General features: G+C 41.0%; 1 protein-coding gene across 1 annotated transcript in view; it reads right to left on the bottom strand.

Annotated features, from left to right (window-relative positions):
* Taf3 (TAF3 RNA polymerase II, TATA box binding protein (TBP)-associated factor, 140kDa) overlaps positions 1 to 15015 on the bottom strand; it is a 143927-nt gene extending 128912 nt beyond the window's left edge. The window contains exons 1-2 of the mRNA XM_013009417.1: positions 14596 to 15015; positions 8291 to 8533 (exon numbers count right to left, since the gene is read on the bottom strand). Coding sequence (XP_012864871.1) covers positions 8291 to 8533; positions 14596 to 14761 — 409 coding nt within the window. The 5' untranslated portion in view covers positions 14762 to 15015. The remainder of the gene's footprint in view (positions 1 to 8290; positions 8534 to 14595) is intronic.
* Between the last annotated feature and the right edge of the window lie 8050 nt (positions 15016 to 23065).

Raw genomic sequence — 23065 nt, forward strand, 5'->3', positions numbered from 1 at the left:
CTTTATTTGATTTTTCTCATGGCTAATTTGCTTTCCAATACTGAGCTAAGTAAGCTTTAGTCATTTCCTTAAGAAAGGAAGAGCAAACTCTCACTCAAGCAGATGGCAGAAAAATCCCCTGGGCAGATGTAAAGTAATTCCTACTATGTTCCATAGCTAAAATTCCCAGGAAATTTGAGATGTTATCACAGATCTATATGTTTATTGCAGTATGTTTTTTCAAGACAAGTGAGAAGAAAATCACTGTCCTTGGTACTGAGGTTATGGGGTGAAGGGGAACCTGTAAATGTGAACCTGACATATTCAAGATCTAAGGGAATAAACATTTTCATTTACATCTCACTCAATTATAATAATCCTATGGAGTTAATTATTCCTATTTTTTCAGATAAAATTTTCCAACTTAAATAATTATTCCCACTTAGTAGGTATACTATATTTGGGAAAAAGTGAAAAAAGCTTTAAATGGGCATAATTCAATGAAATGCCAAGTCCCAAATCTTTGGTAGTCAAATAACATTTGATTATATTGGATGTTAAGCATCACTATACAAATGCATTTTGATGTATTACTTTAAGCCTTAATTTTAAAAAACCTAAAGACTGTTTAATCCTCTCTAATAGAACCAATTTTATTTGCAGCCATTTTTGTTCTAGGACTTCAAATATGAATATGAACTCACAAATAAAACAGGATACCTTTGAATATACTAAAAAAACAAGAGAAAATGAGACTGTTTCCAGCCAGGGACCTGGTAAGAGGCACTGTTTCAGGAACTTAGACCATGGCCCACTTGTAAATACAGCGGATCTGCTGCCAGTATCCCGCAATCATGTCCAAGTTCACTCCAGTCTGAGGTTCTTAACACACTATGTAATCTTGCACCCTACCTGTTTTCTATTTCTAAAAGTCTAATGAAAACTTGTATTTTCCCTGATAGATATGAAGGCCCACTGTAAATTTTAACTCCAGATCTAGCTGGTCTGTATAAGATATGGCTAGTCATATGCTTGATTATCCACACAGCCTGCAGAGCTCACAATCTTGTTGCTTCTTGGTGTTATGTTCTTACATCTTGTCTATAACCAGATCCTTCCTATTACACTGTCCTGGATGAGTGTGTGGAGTTCTATCTAGCTTCTCTCCCAGTGGCATCTCCTCCCTGGAGTCTATCTTTCTCAGGACAACAGTATTTACTAAACAACTCATCTTATTCCCTATACTTAAAAAATATTAATTGATTTCCTCATTCTTTCTTATATACTAGATTAGAAACCTCTGGGACTTGAAGAGTTTGGAGACCTACTCTGTTTCTCCTTAAATATCTTCACTTATCATTTCAAACACTATCTACACATTAGGCAAATCCTTTTTTCTTCAAGTCCACTGTAAACTGTAAGAAAGTTGACGTGAAGGAAAGAGAAGATACAAAGTGAAGTGGCAAAAAAACATGGACAGAAAATCTCACAAAGGTACCATATTTTTGGACATTACACAAAAAGAACAGAAGAGGGAGCACTGTGAAACTAAAACCTTATAATAGGTTAAAAGAATATACAGATAATTCCAATTTAATTCTTGTCAATTTAGAATATTTTTGACTTCATGACAGTGACAAAGAGATTCAAATTTGGTACAAGCTGTACTTCAAAGGTTTAATTATCATTTTTTTTGTTTTGATAAGTGGTACAATATTCTCGAAACACTGAACTAGCAAACCACAGCTCCTTTTAGCCATGTTATGGTAAAGATTAACAACCAATACAGTGATGGTAAGCTAGGATATTCAGTAGGTTAGGGTAGCATATTAAATACATTTTCATCCTACAGTATGTTCAATTTACAATGTGCTCAGTGGGACATAACTCTATCATAAGCCAAAGGAATATCTATAGTTACATATACCATTTCTTGAAGAGAATGACACATCAGTACAAAGGGAGACACATACTCAATAAGAAAAGATAATTACTACTATGTTCTGCCATAGTTTGAATGGAGGCCTGGATCAAGTAGTAGAACACATGGCTAGCAATAGGCCCTGAGATCAAACCCCCAACCCCCAAATGTAGGGGGAAACCTGAAAATTTTGAGACTTAGGGACTTGAGAGATAGAGAATATGAAGAACATTAAATTAATGAGTTTAGGGATATATATTTGACTAGAAAATCTTTAAAGCAATGAAATAATCCTATAAAGTCAAGACTGGTTATTTTTGGTAGCAGGAAGAAGGGACTATGATCAGGACTGAGGACATGCAGGGGCTTCTGAGACAGCTGGTAAATTTCTCTGTCCTTAAAATTTAAAGGTAGTTTAAAAAAGAAAGCAGATTAAGCAGAGTGGCTCAAGCTTGTAATCCTAGCTACAGAGGCTGAGATTCGAGGATCTCAGTTTGAAAGCCTGGGCAGAAAAAGTATGTAAGACTCTTATCTCCAATAACTACAAAAAAGCCTGAAGTGGAGTTGTAACTTTAACAGTAGAGCACTAGCCTTGAGCAAAAGAGCTCACAATGAACACAAATCCAGAGTTCCAGCACCATTACTAGCACAAAAACAAACAAAATCATAGAACTCCATAAGTAAAGGGACTGGAGACATTGGATTAAATTAGTAATCGTATCAAATAATAATGAATCCTATAAAAAAATCTTATCAAAGAAGAAGGAACAGACTTGTAGTCTTAGGAGTTGAAGAGTTTCATCTGGAAAGATCCAGAAGGATTCACATCCATCAAGAATATTATGGGGAGGTGGGGAAGGTGGCTCAGTAGTAGAGTGCTTTGTCTAGCATGCATGAAGCCCTGGGTTTGATTTCTCAGCACCACACAAACAAACAAACAACAGAAGTGGTGCTGTGGTAGAGCACTAGCCTTGAGCTGAAGAGCTGAGGGACAGCGCCCAGGCCCTAACACACACACACACATACACACACATACACACATACACACACACACACACACACAATTATGTGGGGGGAAAGAATATTATGAGGGAAATGAGAGTATGGTGAAAATGAGCAGAATCTTTCACTGTACTCCTGATAAACTTGGGGAGAGTATTTTTTTTTCAACAAGTTTGAGTTGCTTTTTTTTTTGGCAAACCTATAATTTTTTTGTTGAGGGCTTTATAATAGAGACAGAAATTTCAGGCACAAATGAATCAAATTCCTTGCAAAAGAACTTCAAGTGTATCCTTCAAAAAGTAGTTTATTCCTACAGTGTAGGCTGTAATCAGTGACTTTGTTCCCAAAGAGCACAGTGTGGAAGGGGAAAACACTAGCTTCATGGTGGAGAAACCTAAAAAGCAATACCTTAGCTAAGTGATCGATGAACTTCAACAGAAATAAATCAAGGAGAGAGGATTTGTCTGTGGTACAATGGCATTCTATCTATGCAGTCATTCCCCCTGCAAACACTTACCATCCTACTTTAAACATGAGAAAAACATCAGAAAAAGGGCTCTCTAATAGATAACCATCCAATGACATACTTGACTAACAATTCAAAACTGTCAAGATCATCAAACACAGGAGAAGTAAGTGTAAACAAGTGTCACAGCTTAAAGAAGTCTAGGAGACATGACAACTATGGGGAAGGATGGACACAAACAAAAAAGCTAAAGATAACTTAGTAAGAGAATTGAGTTAATAATGCCAATTTGATTAATTATAACAAATGTATCATGCTGATGTTAGATACATGGATGGACCTTTAAAAGCTAAAGATAACTGAGTAAAATATAGACTTTGGTTAGTAAAAAGGTATCAATTTTGTATAATTATAATGAATAGAAGATACTAACAATAGGGGAATGGGCAAAAAAATAAGGAGACTCTAGATTATCTTCTTGTATATTTCTGCAAATCTGAAGGTATTCTAAAAACTGTTTATTTAAATTTGTTAAAAACAGAAATCTCAAATGTAGCAACATCATACTGTTTTTAACAACTTTAAACTGTGCTTGTAAGTTTCCTGAGATAAATATATCAGAGTACAGGTTCCCATCGCATTTCTTTCTCATGCAAATATTCTGAGTCAAGACTCAGTGGTCAGTCAGCATCTACCGGCCTCACTCTGAGAACCAAACAATGCCTTTGCCGTAGTATACTACTTCAAACAGCCCTCTGCCTAATAATATTGGAAGCAAAAAATATGGTGTTTCTGTACACCTGAAAACACATATGGCAAGCTGGGTAGGCAATGTTCTTCTCATTGGGTACCAGACGATCAAAACTGTAATAGCCCAAGCAAATGTACATGTAGAAAATATTTTCAAAGAAGCCTCATTTCTTTTCTTTTTTCTTTCTGTCTTTTTTGTTTTTGCTGGTCACAGGGCTTGAACTCTGGGTCGGGGCACTGTCCCTCAGCTCTTCAGCACAAGACCAGCGCTCTACCACTTGAGCCACAGCGCCACTTCCTCAAAGAAGCCTCATTTCTACACCTGTAGTAAAATATAGCAAGCAAGAACTTCTATGTCATCTTCTCTCTGATCATCTTCCCATTGCTGATAATCAAATTGCTACTGTTAGGTTGTGCTCCTTCCATTCCTAAGCAAGTGCTGGTTGTACTGTTTTACATTTACTATCATTGTAGTGATTTGAGCAATATATATTGTGTTTCAATTAATAGGAATATTCCTTCAGAATGAGGATAAGTTTTATGTGTTAATAAGCACTGTTCTGTTTTACACAAATGTCTTACAAACTGCATCCTTAATTATCCTTAACATCAATAGAGTAGACAGTACTTTTTAGGAGATGAATTTTAAGTTCAGAAAAAAAAATACCTGGGAAAACAATAAACTTCATAAAGTTCATCACATTTGAATGATTCTATTAAATCCATTCTATCGTTTTTGTTTGTTTGTTTGTTTGTTTACTACGCATGAAACCACTTCAGGCATTTACTGTAACATATGTACCATAGCACTCAGAACTCTGACTCTGAACAAGTTCAATAAAGAACTTGGTGAACAATGTCTTGTCAAAGTTCTTGACCCCTGTACATGCCAGATTGCACCACTGATCAGGATATTAGCAACTTTCCAACATGCTCCACCCATTAAAAAATATTCAGGTGGGAAATATTCATTAACTTGATGGTGTAGCTATGTTAGAAAAGTGGAAACTACAGAATTACATTCTATAACCTTTTCAAGCATAGGAAAGGGTTTGATAAGTACCTTAACATACCATCATCTATTATACCCTTATGAACCATATCTATGTGTTGTGTTTCTGTTCCTCATATAATACAGATTAGCTGAAATAAGAAACAACATTTAGCTTGGCACTGGTGACAGATTCACCCCTGTAATCCTAGCTACTCAGGAGGCTAAGATCTGAAAATCAAGGTTCAAAGCCAAAACTAAGTTATTTAAAAACTCAATTATTAAATAGGAGATTTAATACTACATAGAAACCATAAAATATTTATAAAGCTCCAAAAATCACAAAGAATATGGACTAAAATTTATTTGTTTGTTTTACTGGTGCCAGACCTGGAGCTTATACTCAGGGCCTGGGCAAGCTCCCTGAGCTTTTTTGCTCAGAGCCTGCACTCTACCACTTGAGCTACAAGCTTAATTTCCAGCCTTTCGGTGGCTACTTGGAAGTTAAGAGTCTCATGGACTTTCCTTCTTTGACTGGCTTTGAACCACAATCCTCAGATTTCAGTCTCCTGAGTAACTAGGATTGCAGGTAGGAGGCACTGGTTAGGCTCAATTTTTTAACATGGAGAAGACAGTTCTAGCTCACAGCCACACCATTTAATAATGCACATAAATTATAGCTGTTAAATTTGACCACTGTTTAATTCACAGATATAAAACTAGTGATCTCATATCATTGTAAATTAACTGATGCACTTAATATATAAGCGCATTGAAGCATTTATATAGTAATAACTTTTCTTTAGTTTCTTGCTCTGTAATGCCTCAAATTTTCTTCTAGATTTGATTTCTATTCATTTTTTTCTTTAGCACAGTTAGAAATTTTGTGTACACAAAAGTATGTATATTTTGAGCTAAAATTTTCAGAGCCATACAAGGAATTCCTCAGAATTGAAGAAGATGTACTACAGGTTGAGAATATAGTCCTATTTCTGTAAAGATAACTAAGATGCTTAACAAATCATATTTAAAGACAAGGAAAGAAATTCTCTAAACACTTGCCATTCCCAGCCTCCCTTATAAAAGAAAACAAAGTTCTTTTCGGTCTAAACCAGGCCTCTATGTATAAAGAAATCCTCCTTAGATATTGCTATATTTTTAAGGTAAGTACAGTCTATCTAAAATTGAACTGGAGTTTTAAGATAAAAAACATTGTCATTAGGGAAGTGATTTAAAGAGGACAATTTTACATAGGAAGATATAAACAAAAAGATTTCCTGACAGGTAATAAAGGCCTTACCTATGAATGAATTCAAAGGTGGGCATGAGGGCAGAAAACTAAGCCATTATTAAGGGAAGTTCAGCATGACTGAGTGACTGAGGTGAATCTGTAGATTTCCAAGATCTTCTGTTGATAAGGACAATTGGGTAGAAAGAGAAACAAGAAACTTCTATAGCCAAGACCCTACAACTAGTGTTTTATAAGTTCAAAATCATTTGCTGAATGTATATTTTGCTGCAAACACCATCATAGGTCCTATTGAACATGATTCCTGACAGTCAGTATTAATCTCCAAAACCTGAAGTGGAGAAGTGCTAAGTTACTAAACAGCGTTTATTCCAACAGTCTCAAATAAGAGAAGATTGGTAACTTTCCAGAAGATTATAGTGAGTCTTTTGTTATCAACCATGGCTAATGACAAGCACAGATACAGTGCTTCATCTTCAGCACATTGAATTATAGCACTACTACTATTCAGTAGTGTCTTCTACATCCAAAGCCCTGAGCTCAGTGATGATTCACCAGTTCACAACAATGATCTACAGCTTAGGTTCAACATTTACTCAGTGTTTCCTATGAGGTAACATGAAAGCACAGCTTATAAAACCATGTATTCCAAGTTTAAATGGCGCCCATGAAACAAACAGGTTAACACTTCAAATGCTTGTAAAGTGGAACATGATACTTAAAAGATGAACTGTAAGAAATATAACACTTGGGCATTGCTGTTGAGAAGGTAAAATGATGACAGCTGTTATGGAAAACAGCGTAAGGGGTTCCTCAACATTAAAGGCTAGAAGAGACAATCAGTGCTAGAGCATGTGCTCAGCATGTAAAAACCCTGGATTCAATCTCTAACACCTAAACAAATAAACAAAAGTAGATACTATCCAGCAATTATCTAGCAATTCCACTGCTGGACTTATGTCCAAAAGGATCAAAAACAGGGACTCAAACAGACATATATATACACACACCAATGTTCATAATAGCATTATACACAAAAGCCGAAATGGAGAAACATTAACAAATTAGCATGTGAAATGTACATTTTATATTGTATTATGCAGTCTTTAAAAGGCAATTCTGACAATGTTCCAACATGGATAAGCCTGGAAGACAACATGCTAAGTGAAATCAACGATCAAGTCAAATGTTGTCTGATCCTACTTATCAAAGAGGAACTGAAAGAGTAGACAAACTTATAGAGACAGAAACTGAATGGTAACTCATGTCTGTAATCCTAGCAAGTCAGTAAGTTGAGGTTCAAAGCCATCCCAGACAGAAAGTCCATGGGGCTCTTACTTCAACTTACCAATCTAAAGCTGAAAGTGGAGGAGTGGCTCAAGTGGTTGAGCACCAGCCCCGAGTGAAAAAGTCAAGTGAGAACATGAGGCCCCACATTCAAGCCCCAGTACCCACATATACAAATAAATACACACACACACACACACACACACACACACAAAATAGCAGAGACAAGTCTGCATAATAATACCAGTGAGTACTCTTAACTCATGCCAGTCGACAGCAATGGCATTCAACTCACATTAGTAATATAATAAGGGAGAAGGAAAACTCCATTTTTCCCTTTTGTTTCAAAGGTGTTCAAATCACTAAATATTCCATTCTATGGAAAGGCCTCTCTGTGGTCACATTCAGTTCTCCCTAATTTAAAAGCTGCAAAGGGCATAAACGCCCCATCAGACAGAATATTGATACCATGACCCTGCCTGGTAATACTAGTTCCAAGTTTGTCAGACTAAAGGTTAGAATAATTTGTAAACAACATTAAAATGTTTTGATTGCATTTCTACAATTTAAATGTAAGCAGCGCACAGACAATTGAGATTAAAAATTCATTCAAAGACACTAATATATGAGGAGCAAACCACAAACCTTCTTGAGAAGACACAATGGGTGGTAGGTAATCAGGAATGTACTCCTTTCTTTCTTCTGCATCTTTACTTCCAGGCTGAGGAAACTGAAGTACATTGTTCTTGCTAACAGGAAATGAAGGAATTTGATGTGGGAAGGTGACCGGTTCAATATTGTGAATATAGTCTTCTAGTTCATGCAGACTGACCCCCATAAGTTGGAAAGCTTCACCAACATCATCCAAAATTGGGTCTGTTCGGCCATCTGAAACAAGTTAAAATCAAATCAAACCATTTTAGGAAAATCCTATGAACAATCAAAACATGTTAGGAAAAAGATATTAAGTAGGGCCTGGGAAGGTGGCTTAGTGCTAGAGTGCTTGCCTTGCATGCATGAGGCCCTGGGTTCAATTTCTCAGCACCACATAAATAGAAAAGGCCGGAAGTGGCTCTGTGGCTCAAGTGTAGAGTGCTAGCCTTGAGCTGAAGAGCTGAGGGACAGTGCCTAGGCCCAGAGTTCAGGCACCACAACCAACCAAAAACAAAAACAAAGCAAAAAAAGATATTAAGTAAATAGTTCAGAATTAAATAACTTACTTAAAACCTAGTCACTGTAAAAAAAAAACAATGAATTTTGGAGTATCATATTACTTATCTGTGTATATATGTACACACATATGCACAAATACACACACATACACATATACATATACATGCCTGTTCTGGGGATTGAACTCAGCCCTTGATCAGTTTGCTTACTCATGGCTGGCACTATGGTACCCCTTAAGCCACACCTCCATTCCAGCTTCTGGCTACTTAATTGGAAATGGAGTCATGTGCCCTTTTCTGCATGAGCTTACTTTGAACCATGATCCTCTGAGTAGCTGGGATGTCAAGCATGAACCTATCAGGATGTTTTTATTAACTGAAATTCCCTTTGGTCCCTTCAAAATTGGAGTTATACTTAAGATATGTGGTGTACCCTCAAGAAGCTCATGTTTTGAAAACTGGGTCTCGGGCTGGTATGTCCAATCTTGAGAGGAGCATGCCTCTATAGCTTATTTTGTCCTTAGCCCCTTACTTTCTCTCACTGTTCCTCATGACCATAATTAGGTGAACAACTAACTTCACTTGGCTATATGTTCCCAATGTCATGATAGTCTGCCACACTTCAGGGCTACAGCATGGTACAAGCTGCCCATGGAATGAAACCACAAGTCTTTCTTCCTTTGAACTGTCTCTCTCAGTTATTTGTATCAAAATGACAAAAAGTATAACACAAAATGTCTGAAATTAAATCACACTGTAAAATGTAAAAGAAAATCCAAATGTGGTAAGAGGTAGATGTGCACAAGCTCACAGGGACAGAGTCTGGATGGATGCTGGGCATGGTGGTACACAACTGGCACCCTAGCATTTGGGAAGCTGAGGCAGGAGGATCAAAATTTTTAGGTCAGTCTGGATTCTGTTGTAAGACCCTGTCTCAAAAAAAAAAAAATCTCAAAGGATATATGGTCAAATTAATTGTGGAAGATATAGTACAGGAGGCTGGGATGGCTGAAGCAGGATGATCACTTCTAAATTTTTATAATAATTTTTCTACAAGTGAATTCGACAATGTGAAAAAAAGATATTCTCCATCTTACTGAACATGGAGTCATATTTCAATTCTTACTGATTTTGTGTAGCAATGGGATTTGAGTTCAGGGATTTGCACTTGCTAGGCAGATAGGCTACCATGGAACCTGAAATCTTCTAATATTATTCTCTTAGTCTAAAAAAAAGTAGAATCTTGAATTCTTCTCTATGCTTTACAGCCCCCCTGCTTTTTTCTTGCCACAGATTTCAGACTTTCTTCTATCTCTGTTACTCCTACTATGGCCACATCAATACAGAGTGGTCACCACTCACCTACTGGAGACAGTGTTCTAAGATCCCCAGTGGATACCTGAGACCTATGCATACTCTGCTTGTCATGTACTTAACATATCTATGATAAGGATTAATTTATAAATTGGCACAGTAAGAGATTAACAATAACAGCCAGGTGCTGGTGGCTCACTCCTATAAGCCTAGCTATTCAGGAGGCTGAGATCTAAAGATCATGGTTCAAAGCCCAGGCAGGAAAGTTTTTTTTTTTTAATCTCCAATTAACTATCAGAAAACCAGATATGGCATTATGACTCAAAGTGGTATAGCAATAGCCTTGAGCTAAAGAGCTCAAGGAGAACACCCAAGCCCCAAGTTCAAGCCCCACCACCACCACCACCACCAACAACAACAACAAAAAAACCCCAAAACAGAATAACAGAAAACCACAATGAGTTATTAAAGTTGTTTAAGACACCATTTTTATTTTGTTCTTCCTGCTTCACAACTGTAAGGTCTTGAGTTCAATTCTCACTATCTTCAAGAAGGAAAAAAAAAGATGGATTTTTCAGACCAAGTTTAACTAAAGTTGTAGATGGCAAATCTAGGCAGATTACTACTGTAGTTTTAAGTTCTTCCCACTTGAATCTCTCTGGCATGCCAGTATAACTTTCTAAAAATACCATCTTCATCACAGCATTCCCCTACTTAGGGGCACAAAATGTTTTCTACCCCCATTTTACTTCTTTTTACTTTTCTTTTCTCTTTTGCAGCCCTAGGGTTTGAACTAAGAGCTTCCTACTTGCTTGCTTCTATCATGGAGCCCAGCCTTCAAGTTTGTTTTCTTGTCTCCTCTTCCCCCCACAGGGTCTCTCTTTATAGTCCAGGCTATCTTCAAACCTGAGAGATCCTCCTGCTTCAGCCTCTCTAATGCTTGGATTACAGATGGGCACCATAACTCACATGTTTTACTTCAATAAAGACTTTAATTCCTTCAACAACCTGATTTCATACTTTTGCACATTTCCCTTGAATATCCTTCCAATGAACTAGCTATACATGTCAAGCTGGCTACTTCAGTGGTACTTTTATTACTTCTATTTGGACATTTATTTTACCCTATTCTCTACCCTAGAATTAGAATTCTCTAACAACAGATTACTTTTCTTTAAAGTAATCCTGGAACCCAGAGCCCACAAACATCTCTCCTTTATCTTACTCCTTTCGTATTAACTGTTAGTACCATGCAATAATCAAGTTACAGATCTAGTTTTGAAGGGTCATTCTAAAAGAGGTATGATTGCTTTCAGTACCTGGACACATAAGTAATATAATTTCTATGCACACCAAAATATATGCCTCTGAACACCTGAAGAAATTGTTAACTGAGGAAAATTTTTAATTCATTGTTTGTTGAATTTATACTTGAGAATATTAGCTTTGGATGCCATCAGTTTGTGTTAACATTCTGATTCCCTTGTACAGACGCTGTGGACAGAGATTGCATCTTAGTAATTTTATATCACCCAGCGCAGGGCTGAGTTCATAAGTGTTCTTATTACAAGAAAAAGAGTTGGGTGCCAGTGGCTCATGCCTGCAATTTTAGCTACTAAGACTGAGATTCAGAGGACCAAGATTCAACGTCAGCCCATCCAGAAAAATAAAAGGAACTGTACCAATAATTAACCAGAAATGGCTGGGCAGGACGTGTAACTCAAGTGGTATAGCACCAGTTATGAGCAAAAAAGCCAAGCAAGCTTGCGGCCCTGAGTTAAAGGCCAGTACCCACAAAGCAACTGTCAAAAAGACAAAAAGCATATAAATGGGAAGAATATAAGATGGCAAAATAGTAACCTCAGGTTACAAAATTCAATTTTAAAATGACATGTCAGAAATATAACCTAAGAATGTCTGTCAAATACATACAGTTAAACTTCTCAAAAGTCACCAAACCACATATGGGAACGATGAACATGATAATCAATCACATTCACACTAAATCCAAGAAAACTGATCAATAAAATGGGTAGCTAGAAGGCAGGCTCACACTAAGGTACTACAGTGAACCACTGATGACTATGAACTGCCAGTTCATACTCTGGTTCTGTGTAGAAGGCATAAAATGTAACTAAGTATTCAGGGGATATTTTATATATCTAAAGGTTCACAGCACCTGTCTTTATTTAGAAAACAAGGTAACAAAATTATAATCTGGACTACCCATAATGGTAACAATATACTTAAGGACCACAGAGGGGGAACCTGAAGGAAAAATGCAAAAGCCAGAATATTTCACCAATAGTATACTTCCAAGATACTAATGAATGAACTCTATTTTAAAGATCCCAATTAGTGGTATCGGGGAAATCAAGCATTCAAAAGATGCTTCAAAGATTTTAGAAACTCAAAAAGTAAATAAATAGTTATTATAGTAGTGGATTATCAGTTCATTTATCCAACAAGTATTTCCTCAATGCTTATTGTATTTTGGCCTTTTACAAGATTACAGAACACAGACATACATGAACAATTACAAAACAAGGTGATAAATAACATATGGGGAAACATGAACCGAATTATAAGAGCAGACAACATGAGTTCCTTAGAGCCGATGATAAGTGAGTATCAAAATATAAGCAGTACAGTGGACCAGGGTGCAAGACACTCAAAGAAACAGCATGCATATAGGAGTAGATGGCTTAAGATGTTTTGGAAAAGCAGGTAGCTCAGCATGGTGGCAGATTAGTATGGCAGGGTAGGAGAAGATAAGAAAAATGCTAGCTTACAAAGGGAAATGTGTGATGTTAAAAGTTTAGACTATTAGCTATAACAAATCGAGTGCAACTGAAGTATTTTTCAGAAGAATGACAGGTTCAGATTTGTGCTGTGCATATGATCCCATCTGTGTTATGGACAGATTACTCTGGCAGTAAAATGGAATTGTAAGTACTGTATTTCAAACTTTGTGTGAGTGTGTGTGGTTGGGGGGGGAGATCCTGGGGCTTGATCACGGGGCCCCTGAGCACTGTCCCTACCTACTAGAGCCACAGCTCCATTTCTGGCCTTTTGTGGTTAATTAGAGGTAATAGTCGCACAGACTTTCTCGCCTGGGATGGTTTTGAACCGTGATCCTAACATCTCAGTCTCCTGAGTAGCTAGGATTACAGGTGGGAGCTACTTGTGCCGGGCTTCAAGTTTTTAATCTAGAAGCTGGTTCAACAAAACGAAGTATTTGTGTGTGTGTGTGTTTGTGCTAGTGCTGAGGTTTGAACTCAGGGCCTGGGCACTGTCCCTTAACATTTTTGCTCAAAACTGGAGCTCAATCACTTGAGCCACAGCTCCACTTCTGGAGCTTTTTGATGGGTAACTGGAGATAGAACCTCACAGGTTATCCTGCCCAGGCTGGTCTTGAACTGCAACCTTCAACCTTCAGCTCTTAGCCTCCCTAAGTAGCTGGGGTCACGGGTGAGAGCGTCCAGCACTCGGCCACAAAACCAAGCATTTTATGAAAACACTTCATCAACTTACGCTCCTAAGCTGACATCTGAATGAACGGTGGTACCCTCCCCATCACAGTCACACAGGCGCGCGCACCGATGCGAAAGCCCCTTAAACCACAGGGTGAGCAGCTGTTCAAGTCTTCCCCAGGACCACACACGGCCGGTTACACGTGAAAGCCATCCACCCACCCGTACGCCGCGGCCCAGCTTTACCTCGAGGAAGTAGCAAAGTACCTGTGTGACCCCCTCTTAACCATGTTCGGATGAGCACTGACTGGGGGGGGGGGAGGAGTCAAGCGAAAGTGACTTGAGAGTGACTCGTAAGCAGCGAAAGCGACAGGAAAAAAAAAAAAAAACAAACCCCCAGCAGCGATGGAGAAAGTTTGAGCGGAGCTGCTGTCTGGCGACCGGGGAACAGATGCAGAAAGAAGAGCGAGGGGGAGGGCAGGCCAGTCCAGGAAGGAGCTGTCAACGAGTGAGTGGGCACGGGGCGGCCGCCGGGAGCTCGGGGCTGGCCCCGTCCGGTCAGAAACGGCCGGTAGACGGAGCGCCGGTGACAACTCGTGTAGCAGTTGGCGGGCGACGGGGATGGAGAGGAAGGGGGGTGATGAGGGGGGGCGGGAAGGGGGGGGACCCAGGTGAGGACCGGGTGAGGAGGGATCCGGAGGAGTGGGGGGGGGGAGGCCGTCCCCCTCAGACGGCGGACAATGAAGATCCCCCCCCCCCAGCCCCGGGCGCACCTCGGCGCGGCGGACGGGAGGGGTGGGCGCGGAGCTCCGGCCCGGGGCTCCCGCGGGGGGCCGGTGGCGGGAAGTTAGCGGGCGAGGCAGAGCCGCCCCGGGGATGCCTGGAGTTTGCCCGGGACGGCCCGGGGGTGGGGGGGAGGAGTGTGGGAGATGAGGGGTGGGCGCCGCGGAGGTGTCACGCCGAGCCCTCCCTCCCCCAGCCCGGTACTCACAGAGCTCCGAGTACCGGTGGCAGCCCCGGCCCAGCTGCTGCAGGTAGCGCTGCAGCACGTCGGTGAGGAGGTGGCAGGCGCTGAGCTGCACCGAGTCCCAGCCCAGCGCCTGGCAGATCTGCGCCACCGAGACCCTCAGCAGCGACCGGGAGTAACTCTCGCACATCCCGCTGCGTGGACGGGCGCCGCCGCCGCCGCAGCCCTCGCGGACGCCGCGCTCCAGCCCCCCGCCGCCGGGCCTCAGCGGAGCCTCGGGTTCATCCTCGGGGGAGGGGGGGACCCCTCCGCCCCGCGCCCCGCGGCGGGGACACCGGCCCTCTCCCGCCTCCCAACCCCGACCCTCAGAGGCGACCACCTCAAAGCCCCGGCAGCACCGAGCGCGCCAGCCTGAGAGCCGCCATTTTGGCCTCGCTCCGCCTCCCGCTGGAAGGCCGCCGGAGCGAGGCAGCACCAGACGAAACCCGAGAGCGCCGAGGCCGAAGCTCCGCCCCGTGGGAGCAGAGCGAGCGTCTCGGTATCGATTCTCCGGCCTTGGAAAGGCAACCGGAAACGGACGGGCTGAGCGCAGTTGGTGGCGGAGCTCTGGGACAAGCAGGTGCTGCCGGGGTCCCTCGAGGGAGGGGGGGTGGGAACGGCAGGGTGGGGGGCGTCGAAATGAGAGGGGGGCCGCCGTCTGTGTTTCCGGGGGTCCAAGGAGGGAGCTAGTGCATGAATTAAAAAACAAGCTGTTCACTGGAGAGGTTGTGGCTGGAGGATCTTGGAGTTCGAGGTCAGCCTGGGCCACCTAGTGAAATCCTGTCTCAAAAACAAAACAAGGGGCTGGGAAGGTGGCTCAGTGGTAGAGCGCTTGCCTTGCATGCATGAGGCCCTGGGTTCGATTCCTGAGCACCACATAAGCAAAAAAAAAAGCTGGAAGTGGCGCTGTGGCTCAAGTGGTAGAGCGCTAGCCTTGAGCTGAAGAGCTGAGGGACAGCGCCCAGGCCCAGAGTTCAGGTCCCACGACCGGACCCAAAACAAACAAACAAACAAACAAAAACCCACTCAGTTTAGCGTGTCTTTGAACAGTCATCGCATTACAGCTGGAACGGGGGGGGGGGCGTCTCTGTGGTAATGACCCTCACCCCCAAAGCAACAGCCAAGATCAATATTTCCTTCTTTTAAAAACAATTTTCCTCTGCACAGCATCTTTACAGTAACATAAAATGAAAAACAAAACGATTTTATTGTAAAGGTGATGTACAGAGGGGTTACAGTTGCCTAAGTCAGATATTGAGTACATTTCCTTTTGAACAGTGTCACCTCTTCCCTCATTTTCTGTTTTTTCCTCCAGGCCCCCCTCCCCAATATTTTCTTTTTTTAAACAATTCATTTCAATCAATATTTTATATGATCAGAAGCACTGAGGCATTGCACATTTGTGTAACTCTCCCCTCAAAGTATCCTCCCTTTGGTGTCACTGTGTGTGAATGTTTAGAGTCCTGTATAATAAATATATTTTAAAAAGTTGAAGTGCATGCTATAAACTGCCCTCATCTCACAGGCCTTTTCCGGTAAAAGGTCATTGCTCCACAAACATTGCCAGCCACTGTGACCTAACCAGGATGTGAGGAACTCGATTTCCTAGAGCTAAATACTAATCAAAATACATGACATGGACTGTATCCTGTTCACCTAAAGTTGCCGAAAGGCCTGGTTACCTGCAGCAGACCCTTCTAGGTCTTTTTTGAAGATGCCTGAAGTTGGGATGTTCTGATAAAGAACATTTTTAAATATTGGGAAGAAAATTTTGCTTTGATTTTTGAGTCAGTCATGCTATATTGTCCAGCTGGCTTCCAATTCGTGGGCTCAAGTGATTCCCTGTCCTCAGCCTCCCCTGTAACTGGGGGGAGGGAGGGTGCCGAAGCCTACACCAGGCCAGGGGTGGCATGGAATTTACAAGCTTTTATTTATTTTGTTGGTAGTGGGGCTTGAACTCAGGGCCTGGGTGCTGTCCCTGAGCTTTTTCTGCTTAATGCTAGCACTCTACCACTTTGAGCCACAGGGCCTCTTCTGGTTTTTTGTTTAATTAGAAGTAAGAGTCTCATGGATTTTCCTGCCCAGGCTGACTGAACCGTGATCCTCAGACCTCAGCCTCCTGAGTAGATAGGATTATAGGCATGAGCCACAGACACCCAGCTTTTACAAGCTTTAATTTATAAGCATAAGTAATTTCATAGGTTAGATGACTAATCTGAATTTAGTTTGGCTCGAGCCAAGTTGTGATTGCTGATTTACTTTGTTCTTAAATGTGCCTTTCTGTCCTTACTAACAATGATTTAGTACATGAGTTTATGCGGTTTCACCAATATTTGTGCTTCTGAGTAGCTCTATATCCTTTCTGCCAGAAGTACTCCAGAACATTGAGCATAAGAATCAGTTTTTACAAACTTAGGAAAACTCAGTAGACCTGAAAACATGGTAGATCAGCCAAATAATATGCAGAGAAGAAACAAGGTAGTAGGTGGGAACATGCCTATATTTACTCTATTGATACTTCTGTTCCCAAAATTATCAAGGTGTATGTGTGTGTGTGTTTGCTGGAACTGGGGCTTAAATTCAGGGCCTTGTGCTTACACTCTTGCTTTTTTGCTCATGGCTGGGCTCTACCACTTGAGCCACAACTCCACTTCTGGCTTTTTGCTGATTAATTGGAGAGAAGAGTCTCAGGAATTTGTCTACTAGCACTGTCTTTGAACTCGGATACTTAGATCTCAGCTTCCTGAGTAGCTAGGATTTTAGTTATGAGCCACTAGCACCTGTCTTATTAGGGACATTTCTGATGCTAAATCGGAGGCACACTTTTCAGTCCTCACCATATTTGACCACATTTATTGCTGTTTGATAATATTGAAACTTCATTTGCCTGTGAAGAGTGGAAAAATTTCAAACCTACTGAAAAGTTGAAATAGGCAATTGTTAACATTTTTTGCCACATTTGCCATATATGTTGTATTTATTATATACATACTTTTTTCCTCTACCATCTATTCTAGATTGCTCTCACTTCTGGTCTTGGAACATCCTTAGTGACATGACCCAGAACTTCATGCACAGTACTTCTGAGCCCTAGTTTCCATGTCTTTTCCAAACAGTGATTGCTGAGTTTGTCAATGTACCATCAAAATTAAGTAAGAATGCCAAAAGGCTCTCAAACAAACCCCTTCTATGCCAAATGTTGCTGCTGGTCCACAACTTCGTCAGAGAAGCTAGACTTTCTCCTAATGTTTAGGATTAATTGCTCCTGCCTACAGGATGGCTTCTCAGTTTGAGTCTGACTCTTGACTAACATTGTATCCATAGCTAATATTTTTATCAGGATGCCCTGGAGAAAACATTGTCCCTATAAACCTGGAGAGCCTATAGTATCGGGGACAGGGAGAGTTCCCCAAATAAGTCACTGGGAATGATGGTCAGAGGAGAACTTCTGGCCTGTACCCGAAAATGACTGTCAGGAACCCAGCACCATAGACAAGCCATTGACTTAAAGAATACACAGCACTCCAGTGGATTATACTACATGCTTACAAGGTAGTGCCTGTGCACTGGTTCTTTAATGGTGCCTACAAAAGGTTATTGCATTTTTCTGCCAGGCTGACAGCTTGAGTGGTTTGTATGTCCTATTACCAGTGGATTTCATGCTTCATATGTATTCCTATATACCTTCTTTGTTAGAATAATAAGTCCCAAGGGCTGATGAAATATATGTGACAGTACTGGTCTGCTTCTTACCAAAATAAATGACTGCCCTTTCTAGGATCAGAGGAACTTAATGCAGTCTACTTGGTCTTCTTGGATAGTCTTTGAGTTTTCTTATCCTTGTATAGACTACAGTCCAGGTAGATTTGATTTTCCCAGAGCACTCTCCTTGGCAGACTGCTGTCTTCTCACCAAGTATCCTCAAGTGGCCTTTCTTCTTTGTGTACACATTCCTTGTGTCTCTTCTAGTCCATGGGACCAGGCCCATTGAGTCATAATGATTCAATTTAACTTTACTTTTTAAAGGCCCCATCTCCAAATACAGTCACATACTGAGGTGTTACCTGCCGTTCCAGCCTCACATATTTGGAAAGGAACACAGCTCTCACTTCATCAGAGATATCAGCATCGATCTTGTGGCAAGCAAGCAGCCTAGATGTTGCCCAAGAAAGAAGTCCCATTGCTGTCCTCTTTCACATCCATATGAAATTAGCTGGAGCACAGAATCCATCTATTTTTGACTTTCATTTGCCTCCCAAGCTGCTCATCCATGAAATAAGCTTGGCTTTTTGTCCTTCCTGTTAGAAGCTGGTCATAAGGAATTGCCGTGCAACCATGAGCATAAGGTGGAATGAGAAACACTAGTGCAACATTAATGCAGGCACTGCAAGCTGGCCTCCTTTCCCCTGTAGCTTGCTGTGTCCTGGGACCCTGTTGATGGTAGATTCTGAATGTATACTTTCTTTTAAAGTCAACTGTTGCTACTTTTAGCCTTTTGTCCAAACTTGTGATAGGCAGTTCTTATACTTACTTGGTTTCCTATGATCAGACATTCCATGTAATTTACCATGCCAGGAGCTGTTTTTACCAAAGATCTAGAATTTTCCCCCACACATCATGATCTTACTCCAGAACATGGGGTGCCATTGCAATTTACCATTTAGAACTTACAATGAACATCACATTGCAGATGCCTCTACTGCCTGAGTCCACCAGGTTACCCAGGCCTTGTAAAAAAGAAAAAGGCAGCAGTAATACCTGATACTGCACCAGCTGCAGAACCCTTTCCTGCTTCAGGCCTCATCTCAAAATTGGCAGCCTTTCACCTTTCATGCCTTCAGTATATAGTCCAGAAAGAAGCCCTAAGGGTGACAGGCTTTGCTTTCAGAAGCCAAAAAAACGTAGCAGGCATGTTTCTTCATAGTAGAAGGCACAAGGGGCAATCATTTGCTTAGATCTGTTGCTTGTAGGAGACATGCCAGGCAACTAGATCCTAAAAGCTTTACTGATACAGTAGGCCAGTGAAACTTTGTAGACCCTTAAATCTTTGTAAACCTCTGAATCTTCCACTCTCTGGGATATATGTACTTAATGGAGCCTTTAATACATTAGCACCTAGGAGTGGGAGAAAAGAGCAGGGAGCAGGATTAGAGGGAAAAGGAAGGGAAGGGATTGGAGGGGAGGACATGGGAAGGAAGGAAGCTGGGATGGGGAGAGAAGAAAGTGAAGAGAGGGAAGGAAGGGCAGGGAAGAATAGAAGGAAGCAGGATTTGGGCAGGGAGACATCGGTTTGCACTCAGGAGGGACTTTGCCAACACATTACATACACGTGAGTGCAAGGGGATCAATCTGGCCTCCCACATTGATCAGGCATGGAAAGTGGGCTGCATGACAAAGCATAATTATATGCAACAGTGACCATTATTACTAATGTGCATCACTGCTCCAGGGACTTTGAAGTGGTAAAGATGGGAGAACATATGTATCTTCAATTACTAAGTACATGCAGCTCCTAATTCAAACTAAAACCCCATGTTCTTTCATCCTTCCATATCACATTTCTGTCTGCCTCCTCCCACAAAGGAAGAACTCAGACTTCAGTAATACCAAAGGCTTGCTTTATCCTGTAATGCCTTTGTTTCCTTTGTTTGTTCTCATTTCACAGGACTTGTGCCAGTTTTTAATCATTAGCTATATAAAGGTGACTCATCTGATTTTACATTCTTCCCAAATATACTAACATAGGTCACTGTATCTGATGACTAATGTCTGCTTAGATTTCCCATCTGCATCTTAAATTTAATATTTGATGGGTGCCCAAAACAAAATTCATTGCTCTCTGTTCTTGGCCAGACTTGGGGGGGAGGAACCAAGAACTGTGTTCATCTCATTCACTGATCAGTATGATAAAAAACACCGGTGTCCATAGTGCCTAGCAGGTAGTGTGTGGTAAATATGCTTTCTAGGAAAAGCTCACCTTGAAATAGTGTGATGAGTATAGTGCATAACTCTGAACATAACTAAATTATGAATATACTAAAACATGGAATTAAAGGGTGACTTCTGTAGCAATGGACCTGTATCTGTAAAGCTGTTATTTTCAAGTAGAAAGAAGGAAAAATGGATTCCAGGAAGCAAGAACTACTGCAGTGTGAAAGCAGATGTTTTGGACTGTGGAGTTCAACTCTTATCTATGGACAACTTAATAGGACACAGCTCTTACTAAGAGCCCTAATCCTGATCATTCCATCTTGCTGAGTGATGAAGAGCACCAAGAACACAGCAAAGCTGGGTTGTGGGTTGAACTCTGGTGCTAGCAGATGATACACAAAGCTAGGTTCTGGGCTAGACACCAGTGCTGGCAGGGTTTACAGGTGGGCATTCATAGACTAGCTCTGGCAAGAGCATCATTTTTCATTCAGTTGGTCCCAGCAGCTCAGTGCCTGCAGAGTGTTCAAGCTTAACATGGCAGGTTAACAACAGTAATAGTTTTGAAAGGTTACTAATGTTCCATACTAAACACAAAAGGTTTGTACAGAGCAAATTATAGAAAACAGACCTTGTTAATAATAGAAACTTGGTCATACAATACTCAAGTTGACAGACCTACCAATTTAGGTAGTTTTTAGATGTTTCTGGAAAGCAGAGTAACATTTAAAGTTTATGACCTGGTTTTCATTTTGTGTCTGTGTGTGTAATGCTAGGAATTGAATGTAGGCCTTATTCATGGTAAGCAGGCATTCTACCCCCAAGCCATACCCTCAGCCCTGGTTTATCTTTTCAAGAGCAGTTTGGCAGCATTTATTCGAACACTTCCTTGTAAGAAACTTTCCCCTGGATTTCCATTCAAGAATATGCAAATCCAATGAACTGGTACCCAATTTCATTCTTCAGATTCCTTGTAAAACTTCTGGAAGGGTCCCCCCCCACCCCTGCAAATGATAAACTGGACAAAAAGCCAGAGGGAACAACAGGAAAAGTAATTCGAAAGCTGTATCCTTTTCCTCATGTAGCAGTGTTGGGGGACAGCCTCTTCCCAGCCCTGGCAGACACCAGAGGTTTGTACTTTAGAGAGAATGAACAACTGGATGCAGGCCACCAGGATCTTTGAATACTGATGGTGCCTGTGTGGGCCTGACGATGGGCTCTTACTACCGGCTGCAAGCGTAGCCATTTTCTCTACTGGTTTCTTTCTAGATGCTAGCTTTTAACCCATCACTTTCCAGGAAGGAGCCTGGAAGAACCTATAGATACTGACATACAAGCTGACCTAGTAAATTACCCAAACTCACTGACAGAAAACCAAAGATTTTCAGGCATCTGGGGAAAATTTGAGACTAAGGGTTGAGGAAAACCTGGACCTGGTCACTGAAATCCCCCCCCCTTTACATTTTAAAGCAATACAAAAAAGGAAAAGAACATTCAACAGAGACCCTATATAGACCAGAAGGCCTAAAATGTTTACTATCTGGCGCTTTGCAAATGTATGCCAACACTTTGGAATCCAAAACCTAGATCATGGCAGGGAAACAGCAGATGAAATTATTACTATGTAAAATCAGGATCTTGGGCAATCATTGAAAAAGAATACTCAATAGAAAAGGAATGTAATAAAAGCATGAGAAAAACTGGAGGAAATCCTTTAACAGGATTTTTTCTCCCTTTGGGAAAAATCCAAATAGAAAAACTGAGTTTCAGGACAAGAGATGACTGTAGAAAGTAGAAATAATCACATGTAATACGTAGCACAATGAAACCACTTGAAATAACCAATGTCTCAGGATTGTGGGTCTTTTTGTCTGAATTTCCACAGCTAAAAGCCCTAATGTTCAACACAATATCCATCATCATTGTGAATTTTGAGAATAAGAGACCTAAAAGTCTTTGGAGAAAACTGGCAGTGCTTAATACAGTGTATGGTGAGAGCTTGTGAGAACCTGGGTTTGATCCTCAGCTCAAAAAGAATGGGAATGGGAGAGGGAAAAATGCCGAGAACAATGGAAGGGGTGACATTGATCAAGACACATTGTACTCATAACCTGACTTATGAGGAGTTGAAGCCTCAAAGAGACAAACAGCACATTTTCTCGTATATATGTATGCTAGATCTACAATACAAACATGCATGGTAACACATTTTATGCATTTACACACAAGCTGACTAAAGGACGACATACTTAAGGAAGGAGTCCAAAGGAGTAACTCCTCCAAACGACTAATAAACTGCTTTAAAAAGAAAAAACAAGTACCAGGAAGTAGAAACATGCTTTTTGGGGAAAGGTAATGAAATAAAACATGAAAGGAGGTTGAGCAAATACAGTCATTATATTCAATGTACAGTATGTAATAACTGAATTACATAACAGGGTAGGGATGGGAGGGGGGAAATGGGGGAAGAATGATGGAAAGGGTGGCATTGATCAAGGTATATTGTACTCATCTGACATATGGAATT

The sequence above is a fragment of the Dipodomys ordii genome, unplaced genomic scaffold (assembly GCF_000151885.1).
Source record: "Dipodomys ordii isolate 6190 unplaced genomic scaffold, Dord_2.0 Scaffold9, whole genome shotgun sequence".
In the NCBI taxonomy this organism is placed as follows: domain Eukaryota; kingdom Metazoa; phylum Chordata; class Mammalia; order Rodentia; family Heteromyidae; genus Dipodomys; species Dipodomys ordii.